The following is a 17,216-nucleotide window of genomic DNA, read 5'->3' on the forward strand; positions in this document are numbered from 1 at the left end:
TGTTTTATTATTATCATTGTTTGAATGTATGTTTAAATGTAAACTCAGATTGACCTTTTTAGAAAAAAGTTGTGTGTTTGTTCATCTGTTTCTCATCCCCAGCTAGGATGAGAGGGTTTTACGACACACTGTCCTTAGCTGATAAGGAATACTGTTTGAACTTAGAATCCACCCAAATGGGTCATTATACGACACCCCCTAATGAACTTTTCTCTTTGTCTGGAAATTGTCACCTCCTACTTGAATTCTTAATAAAAGGAGCACGGAGAGAACCAGTCCTTTGAGAAGAGAAGCGTGGTGGACGTTTTCTACCACACTTGCTTTCCTCCCTCGTGCATCAGAAACTTGATTCTTGTTGTGGTCTGTTGTTTCTAATTGTGTTTTTCTTTAATGTCTAGATGCATTTATCTGACAATAAGAAATGGTTTTAACATGTTTAAAAGCAAAGACTGATGCAGTCAGAGCGCAGATTCTTTCCACTAACCCATGAGCCAAGCAGCACCTGCACCTTTTGGAGATTCTGAATCAGTTCTGACGACCAATAGAGGTCATATAGGTCCAAATAAAGAGACACAAAGAGAACCAACATGTTTGTTTTTCCTGTATATTCCTTTTTTAAATTTTATTTGATCACTTCTTTTGTTTTTGTTCTTATTTATAGCAGCACCTTGCTTGTCTAGTGTTTGCAAAGCGGCGCAGCACAGTCAGACGGCTCATTTATCTGCTGATTATTTACTATTGTGCATCACATTTAGTTAAAAAAAAAGGCAGGGCCTTTAATAAAAACATGGCCTGAATCTCCTTGTGTGGCAGCTGTTTGAAAAAACTGAACAAATGCTTGTGCGAGGAATTCCACAGAAGACCTGTTAATCCGATGCCTGCTCTTCTTTGGAAGTGCTGTAACTTGTTTGACTTCCTCCTTGGAGCTGTTCTTAAAAAGCGCAGCAGCACCTCAGCCGGTCACATTTTCCAGCTTTCAGCACAGCAGCAACTTCACTTTGAAGCAGCCAAGCAGTCCGACCTGTAAGTGTCCCTAACATCTTTTATTTGAATTTTTACTGTCAGATTCTTTAATCTTACTTATTTTCTCCTTTGCAGTGCTTTTGTACTGAAAGGGTCTTCCTGTCGTTGCGACCTGGCACCATGTTTCCAAACGAGGATCTGGAGTGCATCGTCTGCTGCTGCGAATACTCCCGCAGCAACCGCGTCCCGCGGCTCCTCCACTGCAACCACGCGTTCTGCACACCTTGCCTGGAAAAAATATCCATCCTGGAGGGGCCGCTCTGCACCGTCACCTGCCCCTTGTGCCGCTGGATCACCTGCACCAGCGCCAGGCTGACGCTGCCCGGCTCCCTGTGGGTCAACACTGAGATCTGGGACCAGCTGCCCAACCAGCCTGAGGACAGTGACGAGGACTCTACCCAGAAAGACACAGAGATGAAGGACAGTCCGTCCACAAAGTAGGTTCTGGTTTGACAACTGTTTTTAATCTTCAGTGTTTTGGTTAAACCTCAAATGTCTAAAATAAATGGATTTGTGCTTCTGTTCAGTTCCCAGTCAAGGCAGTCTGGTTTGAAGGGAAAATTTGAAAACCTGCGGCGAGTCTTCAAAGGCGGCGTGAAGCAGCAACAAAGACACAACTGCTGAGCGCGCCGCCGCAGCTGGAACCACCTGAAGGACTATCATCAAAACCTTATGGATAATCACGCCGGCGAAGGCCGGCGTGCTGAACAGCTACCGGAGACGACTTGTTTTCTGGAGATCTTCAGACAAGGAGGACATGTTGGTACACATGACCGGCGCACACCCACATATGTTCGGCCATAAAAAGTTTTACAGTCTAGAACTTCACTGTTCTGGACTGTCTGTGACTGCATTTTTCTACGTAATCCAATAATTTATTGTAAATATTGTCTGATAATTTATATAGACGCTGCTTGTTCCTTTGTGAATCGTGTTGTCAGATGTGATCTAAGGTCTAATCCAAAACAAGAACTGGAGGATCTCACTTTATTGATCAAAGAATCCGCTTTATTTTCTGCTGGATGGTCTTTATGTACATTTTTAAGTTAAATAACAAACATCTGTGAAGGAAGTGGGACATGAAGAAATATTTCTGACATGCTCAAACGTATTACCGATTCAAATGGTCTCATACTGGATTATCTAAACACTTATGTGACTAATTCTGAACAGAAAACAAAATCATATTATTTACAATAAATTCTGTTTTTATTTAAACTGATGTTCCTACAAATTCAAATGTAAAAAGTCAACATTGTTTGCATGTTTAATGTTTGACAAACAGGAATGAGGCTGAAACATATTAAATGTTTGTAGTCCTTTAATGGAATCACTAAGTTTACTATGACCTTCTCATCTCAGGAATTTGAACTGTAAACAACTCTAAAAAGATTCCTTTGAAAGACTTTTTACTTGATGAAGAAAACGTGTGACCTCCTTTCCAGTCGCATAGAAGCCTTTTTAAGGAAACTGGAAGTTAGTCACATGAGTTTAATGATGACTAATGAAAGGAAAGGATAGAATTTACAAGAAAATATATGCCGGCCTAACTGGTTTTGTTGAGTTGTGTGCTAAAGTATCAATATGAAACCAAGTTCCAGCTCTGGTTTGTATGCGTACGCTGTCACTGTCTTGTAATCTGAGTCTATGAAGGTCACAAATACAATTGTAGGAGGAAAAGGAAGCTTTGCTGGAATTTCATATCAGGAACATTGGACAGAGTTCTTAGGAATTGTTGGACGTACGAGTCGTAAACCTGGACTTCCAGCTCTCAGTCGACCAAATCTGTAAATAAAAAACAGTTAAATGTTTGATGTTAGCGTTCAAAACTGTAGTAAAAACAGCAGCTGGAGGCTGTTCAGGAAGTGTTTTCTTCTGAGTGGAGCTTTCAGAACCTCAGAAAAACCCTCCTGCTGTCAGGGAAATCTGCACAACAACTGCAAGTTTATCCAAGAACACAACATTGTCAACACCAATAAATGTTGTGTTGTTAAAGGCACATGGTAAGTTACAGGTATGTTGCACCTGTACATGATGGCTAAGGACATATTTCCCCCACTTACATGGAAATGTTAGTCCTACATGTTTTATGTAATCCTTATGCTATCTTAGATGACCCCACCCTTCCATTGTCGTGTTCCCCTTACCATGACAAAGGTGGATAAAGGTGGAAAGATTTCATGTAATCCATGGACACCAGTGAAGATCACAAATCATTGAAGAAAAAAGGTTCAGCGCACTGTCTAGTGGGTCTAGATGACCCAACTCCCAATGTTAAAGTGCCTAGGATAGAACAAGGGTTAAATGCTCATCAAAACATTTGGATTCTTGATATTGATGCAGTCTAAAAGTGGATTGTTATTCTACCCGGTAAGGATTTAAATACAAAAGATAAGTACAACAGCTGCATGTTTTGTTTGACTGCTTGGGGCCTACATGAGCCTAAACCAGGGGTCTGTAACCTGAAGCTCAAGAACCTTTAAACCAGGGGTCTCAAACTCGCGACCCGCTGGCTATTTGCGGCCCCCAAGGTTGATATTTTGCGGCCCCCTCCTTATTATGAAAGTTTAATGTTAATGCGTCCCGCCGGTTATTTTTACAAATGACACTTTTTCAGTGTTGTGCGCGGAGCTGACAAACCAACCAATCACAGTGGAGTATATGACTCTTGTGGGCGTGACATTGACCGGGTTTGAAAGCAGGAGAACATTTGGGGAAACCTGACAGCCCCCCCACCGGACCAAATTTAGGACTTTCTTACTTTTCTTTTTAGAACGTAATTTTCTAAATACATGCAGCCAGTGCTGAACTTGTTTCTGGGTCGCTCGGACCTGGAGGAAGGTTGAGGTTATGGTTACGCGCGAAACGGTTCTCGTGCGCGGCTGTGACTGCATAGCACACCGCCCCTGCCGGAGATTAATGTCCCACACCTACATGCGTGACAGCTAACAGGGCTTTCAATTTAACATTCAGTTTTAGACACACTTAAAATACGTGTAGAAAATGCAACGATAGACGTGTTTGAGAGGAACAAGCGCCGCGCCTGGATCGTTGGGGAGACCAAACGGCTGCAGGCCGGGAGGGGGGGGGCTGAAATGAAGGCGAAGCTGCAGCGAGACACTTTATTAGATTATGAGCAATTTTGTTTAAGACATAACTTCAATCCTCCTATTTCAGAATTCTTAAAGGTCTGTAATTCTCTTCATCGAGAATTTGTATTTCTAACAAGGAACACAATGACACATGTAATGATAACACCCCACATAGCCACATTATCAATTGAAGGATGCCCTCTTATGGACAAAAAATGTAATAAGTCTTTTATCAGAAATTGGTTCAGTAAAAGGCTTTTTCCTGGACGACAGAACAAAAACAATATACTGCAGAAATTTAAAACAAAAATGTTGTTACAAATGAAACTTCTTATTCCCCCAAAAGTTAAAGAAACACACTTCAAAATTATGAATGATATTTATCCCTCCAAAGAATTACGTTTCAACATTGATGACAACAGCTGTACCTTCTGCCAAACTGCTGTTAAAGACATCGAACACATATTTTCCCTGTGTAATGTTGTACAAATGTTCTGGTTGGATGTTTACAAATGGTTAAAAAATAAATTCCCATTCATCATGGACTTCTTTTCGAAAGAAGTAATGATCTTTGGCCTGTCACTACACAACAATGTACATAATGTATGTATCAATACTGTGTTATGTTTAGCCAAGTTTTTTTATACACAAAAATAGGTTACAGAAATGGCATTCTAGCTTTACCAGCTTTACCTTCTTTAACAGGTCAATTTGTACTTAAAATCCATAAAATGAATCAATTCACCTAAAGCCATAACAGTTTATGATACCCTGAGTGATATTCCCAGTATCTGAGACAATTTATTTATCTGTTGTATCCCCCTGCATTTTGTAACACTATCCAACTCTGAAATTGTTGTTTCCTTATTTTATACTTTTCCCTAATTTCTCTCTGATTATGAATATGGACAGATTTTTACGTGATGCTGTAGTATCGCGAGAGCCGACGAGAGGAGTGTGGTGAGTTTACTTGGCGGCGCGTAAGTTGTGAACAAACATTTTTGATTTATTTCATTACACCGCCATATTTAAATAATCCAGAAAGTTAAAAAATAAAAATCTGAAAAAAGTTTGTCAAGCATTTGCCAGCCTGGAGGACCTGGAGGATCTGGAGAATTACATCGACGAGTGTTTCAATACCTGCCTCATGAGGAAATCCAACACCGCCACTCCGTCCACCAAACGCAACCGTCCCGAAGACTCCCCGGGGGCTGCCTCCTCCCCAGGCAGCAACATGAGTGATATCCTGGATTCAATTGATAAAAAGCTTTCCAGCCTTGATTGCCGTTTAATACGGAGACCGTGTCCTGACATTAAGATATAAAAATATATCTTGTTCCCACAGATTAATATCTTGTTCCCACAGGTTATTATGTCGTTCGCACGAAATACTATTACGTTCCCACAAGATACCATTGCGTTCCCTCAAAATACTATTCCGTTCCCTCGAAATGATTAACTCGTGCGAACGCAATAATTATGTCGTTCGAACGCAATAATTAATCCGTTCGAACGCAATAATTATTCACGTCATAAGTCATTCACGCGGATATGCTCTCTGTACGACGGCAAAAGCCGCTTTCAGCGGTAACTTCCGTGTCTCTGTGACCCATATTCGTTCAAAAAAGGAACATGAAAAACAAAAATGATCACTTTATTACCGTCTCAATGAATATAAGAAAAATATCAAAAGATTTATGATAACTAGGCTGCTTTGTCATACGATAGCTCCTGCTAGGCTACTACTAGCTCCGCCGCAGAGCTCTCTGATCATGTATGCCGGCATTTGGGCAACTGGCTGGTCTGTTGTCAGACAGCTGATATTGTAGTTTAGGGTCGAATAGGAATAATAATATTCAGGACTTGTCTTTTATTAACTTTAGCAGTCAGTATCTTTACATTCGAAGGCTATTAGGCTACATGCTAACTGACTAGCCGATCATTTCCTGTTATTAATTTACGTCATAGATTTACAGCAGATACCTTCACATTTCTGTCTGTGTGTGTCTCATTACATTGCATTGAAGACACGGAGGATGTTTAGAGAACAGATTTATTTATTTTAAAAAGCACAGAAGCATCCATCGTATTCACGTTCATTCACATGATGATGATCTGGTACGCCCTCAGCTCAGTCATCTTGCTGCAAAAGCCGCTTCCTGCCGCTACTTCCGTGTCTCTGTGAGCATTCAATAGGGGTAAAAATAAACGCAAGAATGGTCGATCTGTTATTTTCTCGATGAAAATCTGAAAATATCATATTAAGCTGGATGCTTCGCCTAAAGCACTTACCTTTAGCTTGTAGCATAACAACAATAGCAGTACGTCCCGTTTCCCAGAGTGCTTTGCTGCCAATCACTGGCCAATCACCGTGTCCCTGTGACCAAGGTCTAACAACAAGACCAATGAGTAGTGAGGGAGGGACGTAGACGTTGGATGTTGCGTAGATGGAAGTGAGCTGATCTGGTGACGCTGTTTATGTGAGAAGTGAAAGAGAGACTACTGTCGAGGATGACACCCAAACTCTTTACCTGAGGGGAGGGAGAGATGGTGGAGCCGTCAATGGAAAGAGAGAAATGGTTGGTCTTGCTCAGGGTGGATTTGGTGCCAATCAGAAGAAGTTCAGTTTTGTTGCTATTGAGTTTTAAAAAGTTTGAGGTGAACCAGGATTTGACTTCATTGATGCAGTCAACCAGTGCTAATGGAGGCAGTGTGGAGTTGGGTTGGCTGGAAAGATAGAGCTGGGTGTCATCCGCATAGCAATGAAAATGGATGTGGTGTTTTTGGAAAATATGACCAAGCGGGAGAAGGTAGATAATAAAGAGGAGTGGACCGAGCACAGAACCCTGAGGGACACCAGTTGTGATGGGGACAGAATGAGAAGTGAAAGATTTCAGTTGGATAAACTGAGTACGGTCAGACATGTAGGAATGAAACCAGGAGAGGACGGTGCCAGAGATGCCAATGGAAGAGAGTCTGTTCAAGAGGATAGAATGAGAAATGGTGTCAAAAGCTGAACTGAGATCAAGTAAAAGAAGGATGGATAATAAACCACAGTCAGCAGAGAGGAGAAGGTCATTAGTAATTTTTAGAAGAGCAGTTTCAGTACTATGAAGGGGACGGAAGGCAGATTGGAAAAGTTCATACAGATTATTGGAGGACAGATGAGCATGAAGCTGAGCAGATACTGTTTTCTCAAGAATTTTTGAAATGAATGGAAGGTTGGAAATGGGACGGTAATTATTGAGGTCTGTGGGATCTGCACCCAGTTTTTTAAGTATGGGAGTGACAGCAGCAGTTTTCAGTGCAGGAGGAACGATTCCAGAGGAGAGGGAAGCATGGATTATGTTGGTGATGAGAGGACAAAGAGAGGGAGCTGTAGCTTTAACAAGGATGGTGGGCAGTGGGTCAAGCTGGCATGTGGAAGGTTTGGATTTTTTAATTAATGTAGTTATTTGACTAACTGTGGGTAGGGTAAATGAAGAAAACGAATCATCAGACGTAAGAGATGGAATGGAAGATAGAAATGGAGCAGAGTAGGGGGTGAGCTGTTGATGGATAAGGTGGATTTTTGTGGTGAAAAATGAAGCCAAGGTGTTGCAGAAATCAGTTGAATAGAGATGTGATGGAAGGGAGTCAGGAGGTTTGATGATGTTAGAGATGAGGGAGAAAAGAATCTTTGAATTTTCTTTATTTGAATTGATGAGATTGGAGTAGTAAGCAGATTTGGTTTTAGAAATGCACTCTTTATAGTGGAGAATGTGCTGTGTGTACATGTCTTTATGGATACTTAGTCCGGTTTTGGTGTAGAGTCTTTCAAGTTGGCGACCTTTTGCTTTTAACTGTCTTAGAGAGGGGGTGTACCAGGGTGCAGTATAGGTGAATGAGACAGATCTGGATTTTAGTGGAGCAAGTGTGTTGAGGATGTGGTGCAGGTGTGTGTTGTAGTGTGAAACAAGTTGATCTGGAGCTGTAAAACTGTCTGTATTTGGGAGTTCACTGATCAGGGCAGATAAATTCTCCAGGTTGATACCCGTAGCATTACGGAAGGTAATATTGCGTGAAGGCTTGTGTTTGGAAAGAAACAAATTGACATTAAATGTCACAAGCATATGGTCGGAAAACGGGATGAAGTTTGATTTACAGTCCATGGGTATGATACCTGAGCAGCAGATTAAGTCCAGAATGTGTCCTTTTGAGTGAGTGGGAAAATCAACAAATTGTTGAAAACCAAAACTGTCCAAACAGGATAGGAAATCATTAGTAAGTGAATTGTTAACATTATCCAGGTGAATATTTAGGTCTCCTAGTAATAAAACATTTGGTGAAAGAGCAGAGATATATGTTAGAAAAGTTGAAAAGTCTGACATGAAATCCTTGTTTGGTTTCGGTGGTCTGTAAATAGTGGCAATGATGGTCGGGGTGGATCCAGAAAGCTGACATACAGTGGCCTCAAATGACTGGAAGGTAGGAACTGTTATAGGAGCTGCTCTCAAACACTCACGGAAAATTAATGCAAGACCACCTCCACGACCAGTGACACGTGGTTGGGAGAAATAAACAAACCCTGTTGGAGTGGCGTCGTTCAGATCCATGAAGACATTCTTCTGCTGCCACGTTTCAGTCAGGCATAAAAAGTCTAATTTACCGTCCACCACCAAATCCTGGATGAGATGGCCTTTTTTGGTGAGAGAGCGGGTGTTCAGTAGACCAAAGTATACTTTTGAGCTGCTGCCGGTGGTTGTGTTCGACGTTCTTGGGACTCGCACCACGACCCGTTCAGCCCGGCGACCCGTGTGTAAATCTGCTGGAGATCCTCCATAAGGAATTCCAAGGTCTGCGAGAGTCTCTGGAGTTCAGCCAGCAGCAGGTGCATGAGCTCGCAGCGGAGAACCAGGCCCTCAGAGAGACCGTGAAGACCCTGGACAACGACACCGCCCGTCTTTCTGAGGAAAACCGATCCATCAAAGAAACCCTCCTGGATCTTCAGGCGAGGAGCATGAGGGACAATCTAGTGTTCGCAGGGATTCCAGAAGAGGCAGGAGAAGTCCCGGAGAACATTGTTAAGTCCTACATAGAGGTCCACCTGAAGCTCCCCAAGGAAGAAGTCCAGAAGATCTCCTTCCACAGGGTTCACCGGCTCGGAGGAAAAAGGCCGGACAATCAGCGCCCCCGTCCTATTGTTGCTAAATTTGAAAATTATAAACAAAAGGAACTGGTAAAAAGCAGAGGACGAGAGCTGAAAGGCACACATTACAGCGTGAATGATCAGTTTCCAGGCGAGATCCTCCGCCGGCGGAATATCCTCTTCCCGCTGAGGAGGAAGCACCTGTCTGCTGGAGCCCGCGCAGTGGTTGCCGTTGATAAACTTTTTGTGAACGGCAAGCTGTTCCGGGACCCAGAGGTAACACCCTGGCTGTGCTGAAGGCTTTCAGAGGCGCACTGACATCTGCGCTGCCCAGAAGAAACCCGCAAACTTATTTAATTGAATAGGAAATAATCGGATCATCAATAATCCACAACTCTCAGGAAAACTGTCTTTTCTTTCTCTCACATTCATGTTTCTGTTGTTGTTTCGTTGTTTTTGCTTTTTGTTCTTTCTCTTTTCCTCTCTCTTTTCTCTTGTCCCCCCCCCCCCCCTTCCCATGTCCTCATATGTGAATCAGGTAAAGTCAACGCAACCACGGTGAGTATTTATTTATGCACGGAACGGGCGCGCGCGCATACTAGCGCGCATAAGAGCATGCACACGCGATCCCGCACACACACGTTGATAAACTGCAAAAACCTCACTTAGGCTCACACAGGACGCACGCAACATGCAGCTCACAGCCAAGACACGTTCACCCACAACGCACAGCGCTTGTCAGTGTAGCAGGAACGCACAGCGTGCACGCGCACACGGACGGGCACACGCACTATTTAGCCTTGAACTCTCCCGGTTAGAACAGCTATGAACAGTCTTAACATCGTTAGCTGGAATGTGCGTGGACTTGGCTCTGGGCCAAAGAGATTGAAAGTGTTAAATCACCTGGATGGTCTTAAAGCAGATATAGCTTTACTGCAGGAAACCCATTTATCATTATCAGCTGGTCATCTCCTGTGCTGTTCCCAGTATCCAGTTATGTATTCTGCCGGTTTCAACTCCAAACAAAGAGGGGTTGCAGTTTTGATTAATAAAAATGTTACATTTACTCATAAGGATACAGTTACTGACCCAGAAGGCAGATTTGTAATCATTAATATATCCATTCAGAATAAGGACTTTTGCATAGCCAGTATCTATGGCCCAAATGTTGACCACTCTTCCTTCTTTCACAGATTCTTCACCTCACTCTCAGTTCACTCTGACTCCACAATCATTATAGGAGGAGACTTCAACCTTGTTTTGGACCCTGAACTTGACAGACTCAGCACGGCAGCAAACCAGCGTACATGGCGCTCTGCATGTATCCTACAGCAGTACATGAATGATCTGGGTCTCTGCGACGCTTGGCGCTCATGTCATCCAAGCACTAAGGGGTTCACCTTTTTTTCTCCAGTTCACCATTCACACTCTCGTTTAGATTATTTATTAGTCAGTAACTCCCTTTTGAAAGAAATTAAAAGTTCCAACATTCATCCAATTATTATCAGTGACCATGCACCAATTTCTGTTACTATTTCAAGGGAAGTACCCAGACCCTCGGGTTCAACCTGGAGGTTTAATACATCTCTGTTAAAAGACCAGGAATTTATTGAATTCTTTAAAAAAGAGTGGGCAACCTTCTTAGAATTCAACAATACTTCTGAAATATCACCAATGGTTCTTTGGGAAACAGCAAAAGCAGTCATGAGAGGGAAAATTATCTCTTATTCAACGCATAAAAAACGCAAAGAGAAAGCAGATTTATTAGAACTAGAAAATAAAATCAAAACCCTGGAGACTGCTTATGCTGCTTCTGCACAGGAACACATACTGGGCGACCTGAAAAATTTAAAGCTGCAGTTAAATGACATCATCAATAAATAAACACAATTCCAGATACAAAGGCTTCGACTGGAAAGATATGAAAACTCAAATAAATCTGGCAAATTTCTAGCTAATCAGCTTAAAATTAATAAAGAAAAATCAACAATCACTTCTATTATGGACCAAACAGGGAATGTCACCCATGACCCGGTAAAAATTAATAATGCGTTTAAAGACTTTTATCAAAACTTATACACTCCACAGATCAATCCATCAGAACAAAGCATCAACTCATTTCTCAACAATGTAAACCTGCCCAGGTTAAACGAAGATCAAATCACAAATTTAGACTCCCCGCTCTCGTTGTCTGAGCTTCATGAAGCTCTGTTACTTATGCCTAATGGTAAAGCACCAGGGCCTGACGGCTTTCCTGCAGAGTTTTATAAGGAATTCTGGGAACAACTGGCACCAACATTTTATAAAACGGTAAAATTTATCAATGAAAGCCAATCTCTACCACCTAACATGAACTCCGCCAACATTATCCTTCTTCTAAAACCAGACAAAGACCCCACTAGTCCTTCAAGCTATCGCCCCATTTCTTTAATTAATGCAGATGTAAAAATTATCTGCAAAGCACTAGCACAGAGAATAGAAAAAGTCACTCCTCACATAATTGACTTTGATCAAACTGGATTCATCAAAGGCAGACACTCGGATGACAATGTCCGCAGACTCGTTAACATAATAGACTTTGCTACCATTGAAAACCAGGAAATGACTATACTATCACTGGATGCTGAAAAAGCCTTTGATAGAGTAAATTGGAAGTTCCTTATTGCTGCCCTCCATAAGTTTGGGTTTGGAGAATCATTCATCAATTGGATCAAAATATTATACCACAACCCCAATGCATCAGTTAGAACTAATAAACAGACTTCAAACAGGTTTTTTCTTGGAAGAGGAACCAGACAGGGTTGCCCACTCTCTCCTTCTCTTTTTGCTATATTTATTGAGCCTCTAGCTGCAGCAATAAGACAGAATGAGAGCATTAAAGGAATTAAAACCAAACACAGCCATCATAAAATTAGTCTCTATGCAGATGACATATTACTTTTTTTAAGTAATTTACATTCTGTAAATAAAACAGCAACAATCATTAATGAATTCTCCTCTATATCAGACTATTCCATTAATTGGAATAAGTCTGTTTTATTACCACTGAACAATAATGCGGAGCAAAGACTCACAATACCAGTTAAATCAGGAAATATCAAATATCTAGGTATTTATTTTTCCCCCAAACTATCAGAACTGGTGCAGCTAAACTACACCCCATTACTGAAAAACATACAGGGCGATCTAACACGCTGGACCAACCTGCCTCTGTCCCTTATGGGCAAAGTAGCCACAGTAAAAATGAAAATCGTACCCAAGGTTAATTATGTCTTCTCAATGATTCCCACACAACCGCCATTAAAATGGTTCAAAACATTAGACTCATCCATATCAAGCTTTTTATGGAACAATAAACCTGCAAGAATTAGTCTAAAAACTTTACAATCTGCAAAAAGCTGTGGAGGATTAGAATTACGTAACTTCCACAATTACTTTCTTGCAAATAGATTACAATACATCTTAAAATGGTTAAAAAATAATCCAGAAACCAACTCATGGTTAGACTTGGAACAGGCGTTATGTGGAAAGATCAACCTATCAGATCTTCCATTTATTAGCCAAACAGTTAAAAAACAGGATTGTTTCAAAAGTATTAATATAAATGCCACTTTAACAGCCTGGTGGGAATTTCTCAAAATATCAAAATCATCAATTCAACCGTGCAAAATGACACCCATCTGGAACAACCCAGACATCCTCATAAACAAAAAAATTATCCACTTCCCAGCTTGGCAAGCAGGGGGCATAAAACAACTAGAGCACATAATTATTGATAGAAGATTCATAACTCCCCAGGAACTTCAAGACAAACATGGAATAAATAACTTCTTGGAATATCAGCAACTTAAATCAATTATTACTAAAAGGTTTAAATACAGAGACAACGATTTAAAGCTACCAGATGTAGTTACCACTCTGATCAATTTCTCAATGAATAAAACTCTCTCCAAAATATACAAACTTTTATGTAATTTAGATAATAATATTTCACTTCCGACAACAAAATGGGATGCGGATTTGAGCATCAGCACAGATGAAAGCTTTTGGTCAGAACTTTGTCTAAAGACCTTTAAACTGACAAAAAGTCCAAATCTGCAGCTAATCCATTTTAAAACTCTACACAGAATTTACTACACTGGACAGAGGATGTTCAAGATGGGTCTCAGCAACTCAGACATTTGTCAGCACTGTGACGGTAATCTACCCGACAATTACATGCATGCACTATGGTTCTGCACGCCTGTCCAGGCTCTCTGGCAGCAGGTATGTGCCGATCTATCAGTCTGGCTTAAGGTTTCAATCACAGCTTCACCGTCACTTTGTGTGCTTGGTGACATGAGTGCCATCGATGTAGAAGGAGAATTAGGCTCTATCATTTTCATTACTCTTTGCATTGCTAAAAAAACTATTTTAATAAATTGGAAAAGCAAGAAAAATATAAATATAAGTCAACACAGAAATCTGCTGCTTGATCATATCAGCTTGGAAAAAATGTCAGCCCAAGCTTCAAGTAACTTTGAAAGAATTCGGTCTCTCTGGTCTCCCATAGCTAACTCCATGACTTAGGGGGTGGGGGGCCTGGTCGTCGTTGCTCCTTGCCCTTCTGCCGTGGGCCGGGGTGGGGGTCGGGGCCTCCGGTGCCTGGCGGGGGGTGGTGGGGGCTCTGTTGGTCGGGGGTCGGGTCCGGCGCCTGGGTGGGGCGGGCTGGGGTGCTGCGTGGTCCTCTGGGCTTGGGTGTGGGGGTGCGTGGTGGGGGGGTGGGGTGGTGGTCTGGCTTGGCTTGGGGGGGTGGTCCCTTTGCCTGTGCAGCGGCAAAGGGACCACCCCCCCAAGCCAAGCCAGCGGCGCCGGATGGGCTGTCCATCTACACCTGGGGCTGGGATCGGCCCTTCCCTGGCTCTGGGGCGGGACGGGACAACCCTCTTGGGGCCCCCGGTCGCTCTGGGTGTCATCTGCTTCGGCTGCGGGGTCTGGGGTGGGGTGGGGGGGGGTTCTTGTCGGCCCTGTCCTGTGGGGGGGCATTCTGGGGGAGGGGGGGGGCACTATTGGTACGGGGCAGGGGGGGTTGACGGGTCGGGGTCTCCGCTGAGGCCATCGGCGGTTTCCCCGGCCGGTTGGCTGCCTCGGTCCCGTCGAGGCCTGACCAGAGCTCTTCTAGGGCCGGCGTTTGGGGGTGGGGGCCTGGGCTTGCTCCGGGGGGGGCGACGCTTTCTGGCTCCTCTCTCTCTGTGTGGGGTGGGTGGTGCTGGGCCTGGGGTGTCGGCGCCTCCGGGGGTGGGGCCCTTGGGCTGGGTGGGTCTGGCCCCCTTGCTGGGGGGGGGGGGGGACAGGCGTTTGACCACCGGGGGACAGTCTACCAGCTGTCCCCAACTTACCCCCTTCCTCATATAACCTCATATTAGGGTGGTGGTGGAGGGGGTGGGGGGCTTAGCCTGCGATGGGCCTTGGGGGGGGGTTACTAGGCAGTGGCCCCCCTCCTATGGTTGCCGTATGGAGTGGGCCCCCCCTCTTTCGGTTTTATTTGCACCTTAGACATGTAGGGCCCTTGGTAGGGGGGGTGCTTGGACATCACTGCCAGCAAGCAGCGGATGTCCTCCTAGCACCCTACCCGCCAATTTTAACCGCACCTTAGACATTTAGGGCCCCTTGGTGGGGAGGGTGAGGGGACGTCACTGTGAGTAATCAGGAGATGTCCCCTTAGTGCCCTACCCGCCAATTTTAACTGCACCGCCCTTAGTACACACACCCCTCCCCCCTCAATATATACATCCCAACATAAACACACACACATGCACACACACACCCTCTCAAACACACATACACGCACACACATTTTGCAAAGAAGGTGGGACCTAGGACCATCTGTCCCCTACCTCTTCCCTGGTGGGGGGTACGGGCCCCTTTGCAACGGCGGCCGTGTCCCCGGGGTGCCGGCTTCCTGGGCCCGGCGGTGCTCTCTCCGCGCGGTGGGGGGGTTCACAGTACATCTGAGCCGGGGATGTTCGTGTCCCTGGGGGGTGGGTTCTGGTCCCTGCTCCTGAGCGCTGGGCCCCGCCAAATTTCCAACTGTGGCCGAGCCTGGTCGGGCCATATTTACAACACCCCTTGTGGGCCCTCTTTTTTCCCCGGGGTTCCCCCTCCTGGGCGGGGGCGGCGGGCCCCTGCCTTGCTCCTCCCTGGACCAACCGTGGGCCGGGCGGATGGCTGCCTGGAGTGCGGAGCGGGGCTCCCTTGGGGGGTCCTGGCTCGTACCTGGGGTGGGGGCGGGGGGATGCCCGGAACTCCTGGGTGGTGGTGGGGTGCTCGTCTGGGGCTGTGGGCGTCCTTCTCCGGTGGGGCCCTGCGTTGGGCACTCCCGGCGCGGCAGGGGGGCTGCTCTCCTGGTTGGGCTGGGGCGGCGCTCTCTTTCCCTCCGCGCCTCCCTGCTCTCTGGCTCTGGGGGCCTTGCGGCGGTCCTGCTGGCCCTGGCCTGGGTGGCGGGCTTGGTCGCCCGGGCGGCGGTTGTTCCCTGCCGGTTCCCGTGTGGCGTTGGGGGGATTCCGGCTGCCGCTGCTGCTGCGGTGGGGGTCTTGGGGTGGGGATGGCTGGGCACTCTCCCTCCTTCTTGTCACGTTCCACCATCCATTTTAGAAGAACATAAACACTCACCTGAGCACAGGTGTTAGCTCACCTTTGCACTAACAGTTTGCATGATTGAATGACTGAAATATTTCACACTAGTTGGTTTTAAGGGTTAAAAGTATGCGTGTGAACACTATCTGTTTTGTGTACATGTCGACAGGTGGACATTTTTGCAGCTAGCAGGTGTGTTTATAACATTTGAGTGTGTGTGTGTGGATAGGCCCCGCCCTTTTTGTACTACATTTGAACCTTACCATAATGATTAACAACCAGTAAACTTGTTGCTTTATGCTGCTTCATGGTCTTACCCCCCTTCCCCTCCTATTATCACCCTCCTACCCCCCCCCCCCCACCCCCCTCTCTCTAACTTCCCTCTCTCTTCTTCCCCTCTTTCCTTTTCCGTCCGGTCCAACACCAAAGATTTTCAAACATGATTGAAATTAATAAAGTTTGGCCTCAATTACAAAAGGGGTTTATTCAGACATACCTTTGGTTTGTCTGAAGATTAATAACCCCTCTTGTTAAAGTAAAATATGTCCAACACAAGAGGCCCTCAGCTCTCATCTGTCTGCCTAGCTGTTGGACAGGACAAGTTAAAAAATAAAAATAAAAAAAAATGAATATGGACAGATTTATGTATGCATACAGATAAGAATTTTTTTCTTTTCCTTTTTTGTTTCCTTTCAAATTGCGGTATTCTTACTTGTATTGGACATATGTTGTGAATTTTATGTAAATGTTCTGGTGTTGTTTTGTTTTGTGAAAAAAAAAAGCTGCAGCGAGACAGAAGGAGAACAGGAAGTTGGAGTTTTCCTTAACATTCATTTTAGTTTTAATATGCCACTCCCCCTTAGTATGATCTGTATTATTTTATCTTTATAATTATTTTAATGGTTTTTAATGTATTTTGCCTTTTTTTTCAATGGGTATTTTAAATTATTTTAATTGATAAATCAACTACAAAGAACGTCAGGACCCGTTTCCCAAAATGCATTGTTTTGTAGTCAGTGGGCAGCTGTCATTCAGCACAGTAATAAATTTCCAGCTGCGTTCGCTTAGGTTGGCGCCTTGCCCCCGCCCCTTTCTCGTGATATTTTTGTGATGATTGACAGGTGATGTCACACACCATTTGATCTGCGCAGCGTTGCGTCCACCTGGGTGATCTCAAACACGCTTATTGTGCATCTTGACTGCACTTATTTGGTGTTGCCAACCTGAATTTCCATCCGTTTTGGAGCCTTTCTTTGATCTGGAGCATCAACATCGAATGGTCTGTTCTGTTCCAATGAACAGCGCCCGTTCTTTTACTAACCACAGTTTGAATTCAACTATGAAGATATAGGAATGTT

The 17,216-nt window shown here is 44.3% G+C and overlaps 1 protein-coding gene across 1 annotated transcript; it reads left to right on the top strand.

The window, feature by feature from the left end:
• Nucleotides 1–424: 424 nt before the first annotated feature.
• On the top strand, nt 425–2,095 carry LOC105358105 (RING finger protein 225). Its single transcript, XM_011493623.3, has 3 exons — nt 425–1,023; nt 1,099–1,460; nt 1,551–2,095. Exons 2-3 carry the CDS (start codon nt 1,144–1,146, stop codon nt 1,645–1,647), a joined length of 414 nt encoding a protein of 137 aa, XP_011491925.1. The 5' UTR covers nt 425–1,023; nt 1,099–1,143; the 3' UTR covers nt 1,648–2,095.
• Nucleotides 2,096–17,216: the final 15,121 nt, after the last annotated feature.

This window comes from Oryzias latipes, chromosome 5, assembly GCF_002234675.1.
Source record: "Oryzias latipes chromosome 5, ASM223467v1".
Taxonomy (NCBI): Eukaryota; Metazoa; Chordata; class Actinopteri; order Beloniformes; family Adrianichthyidae; genus Oryzias; species Oryzias latipes.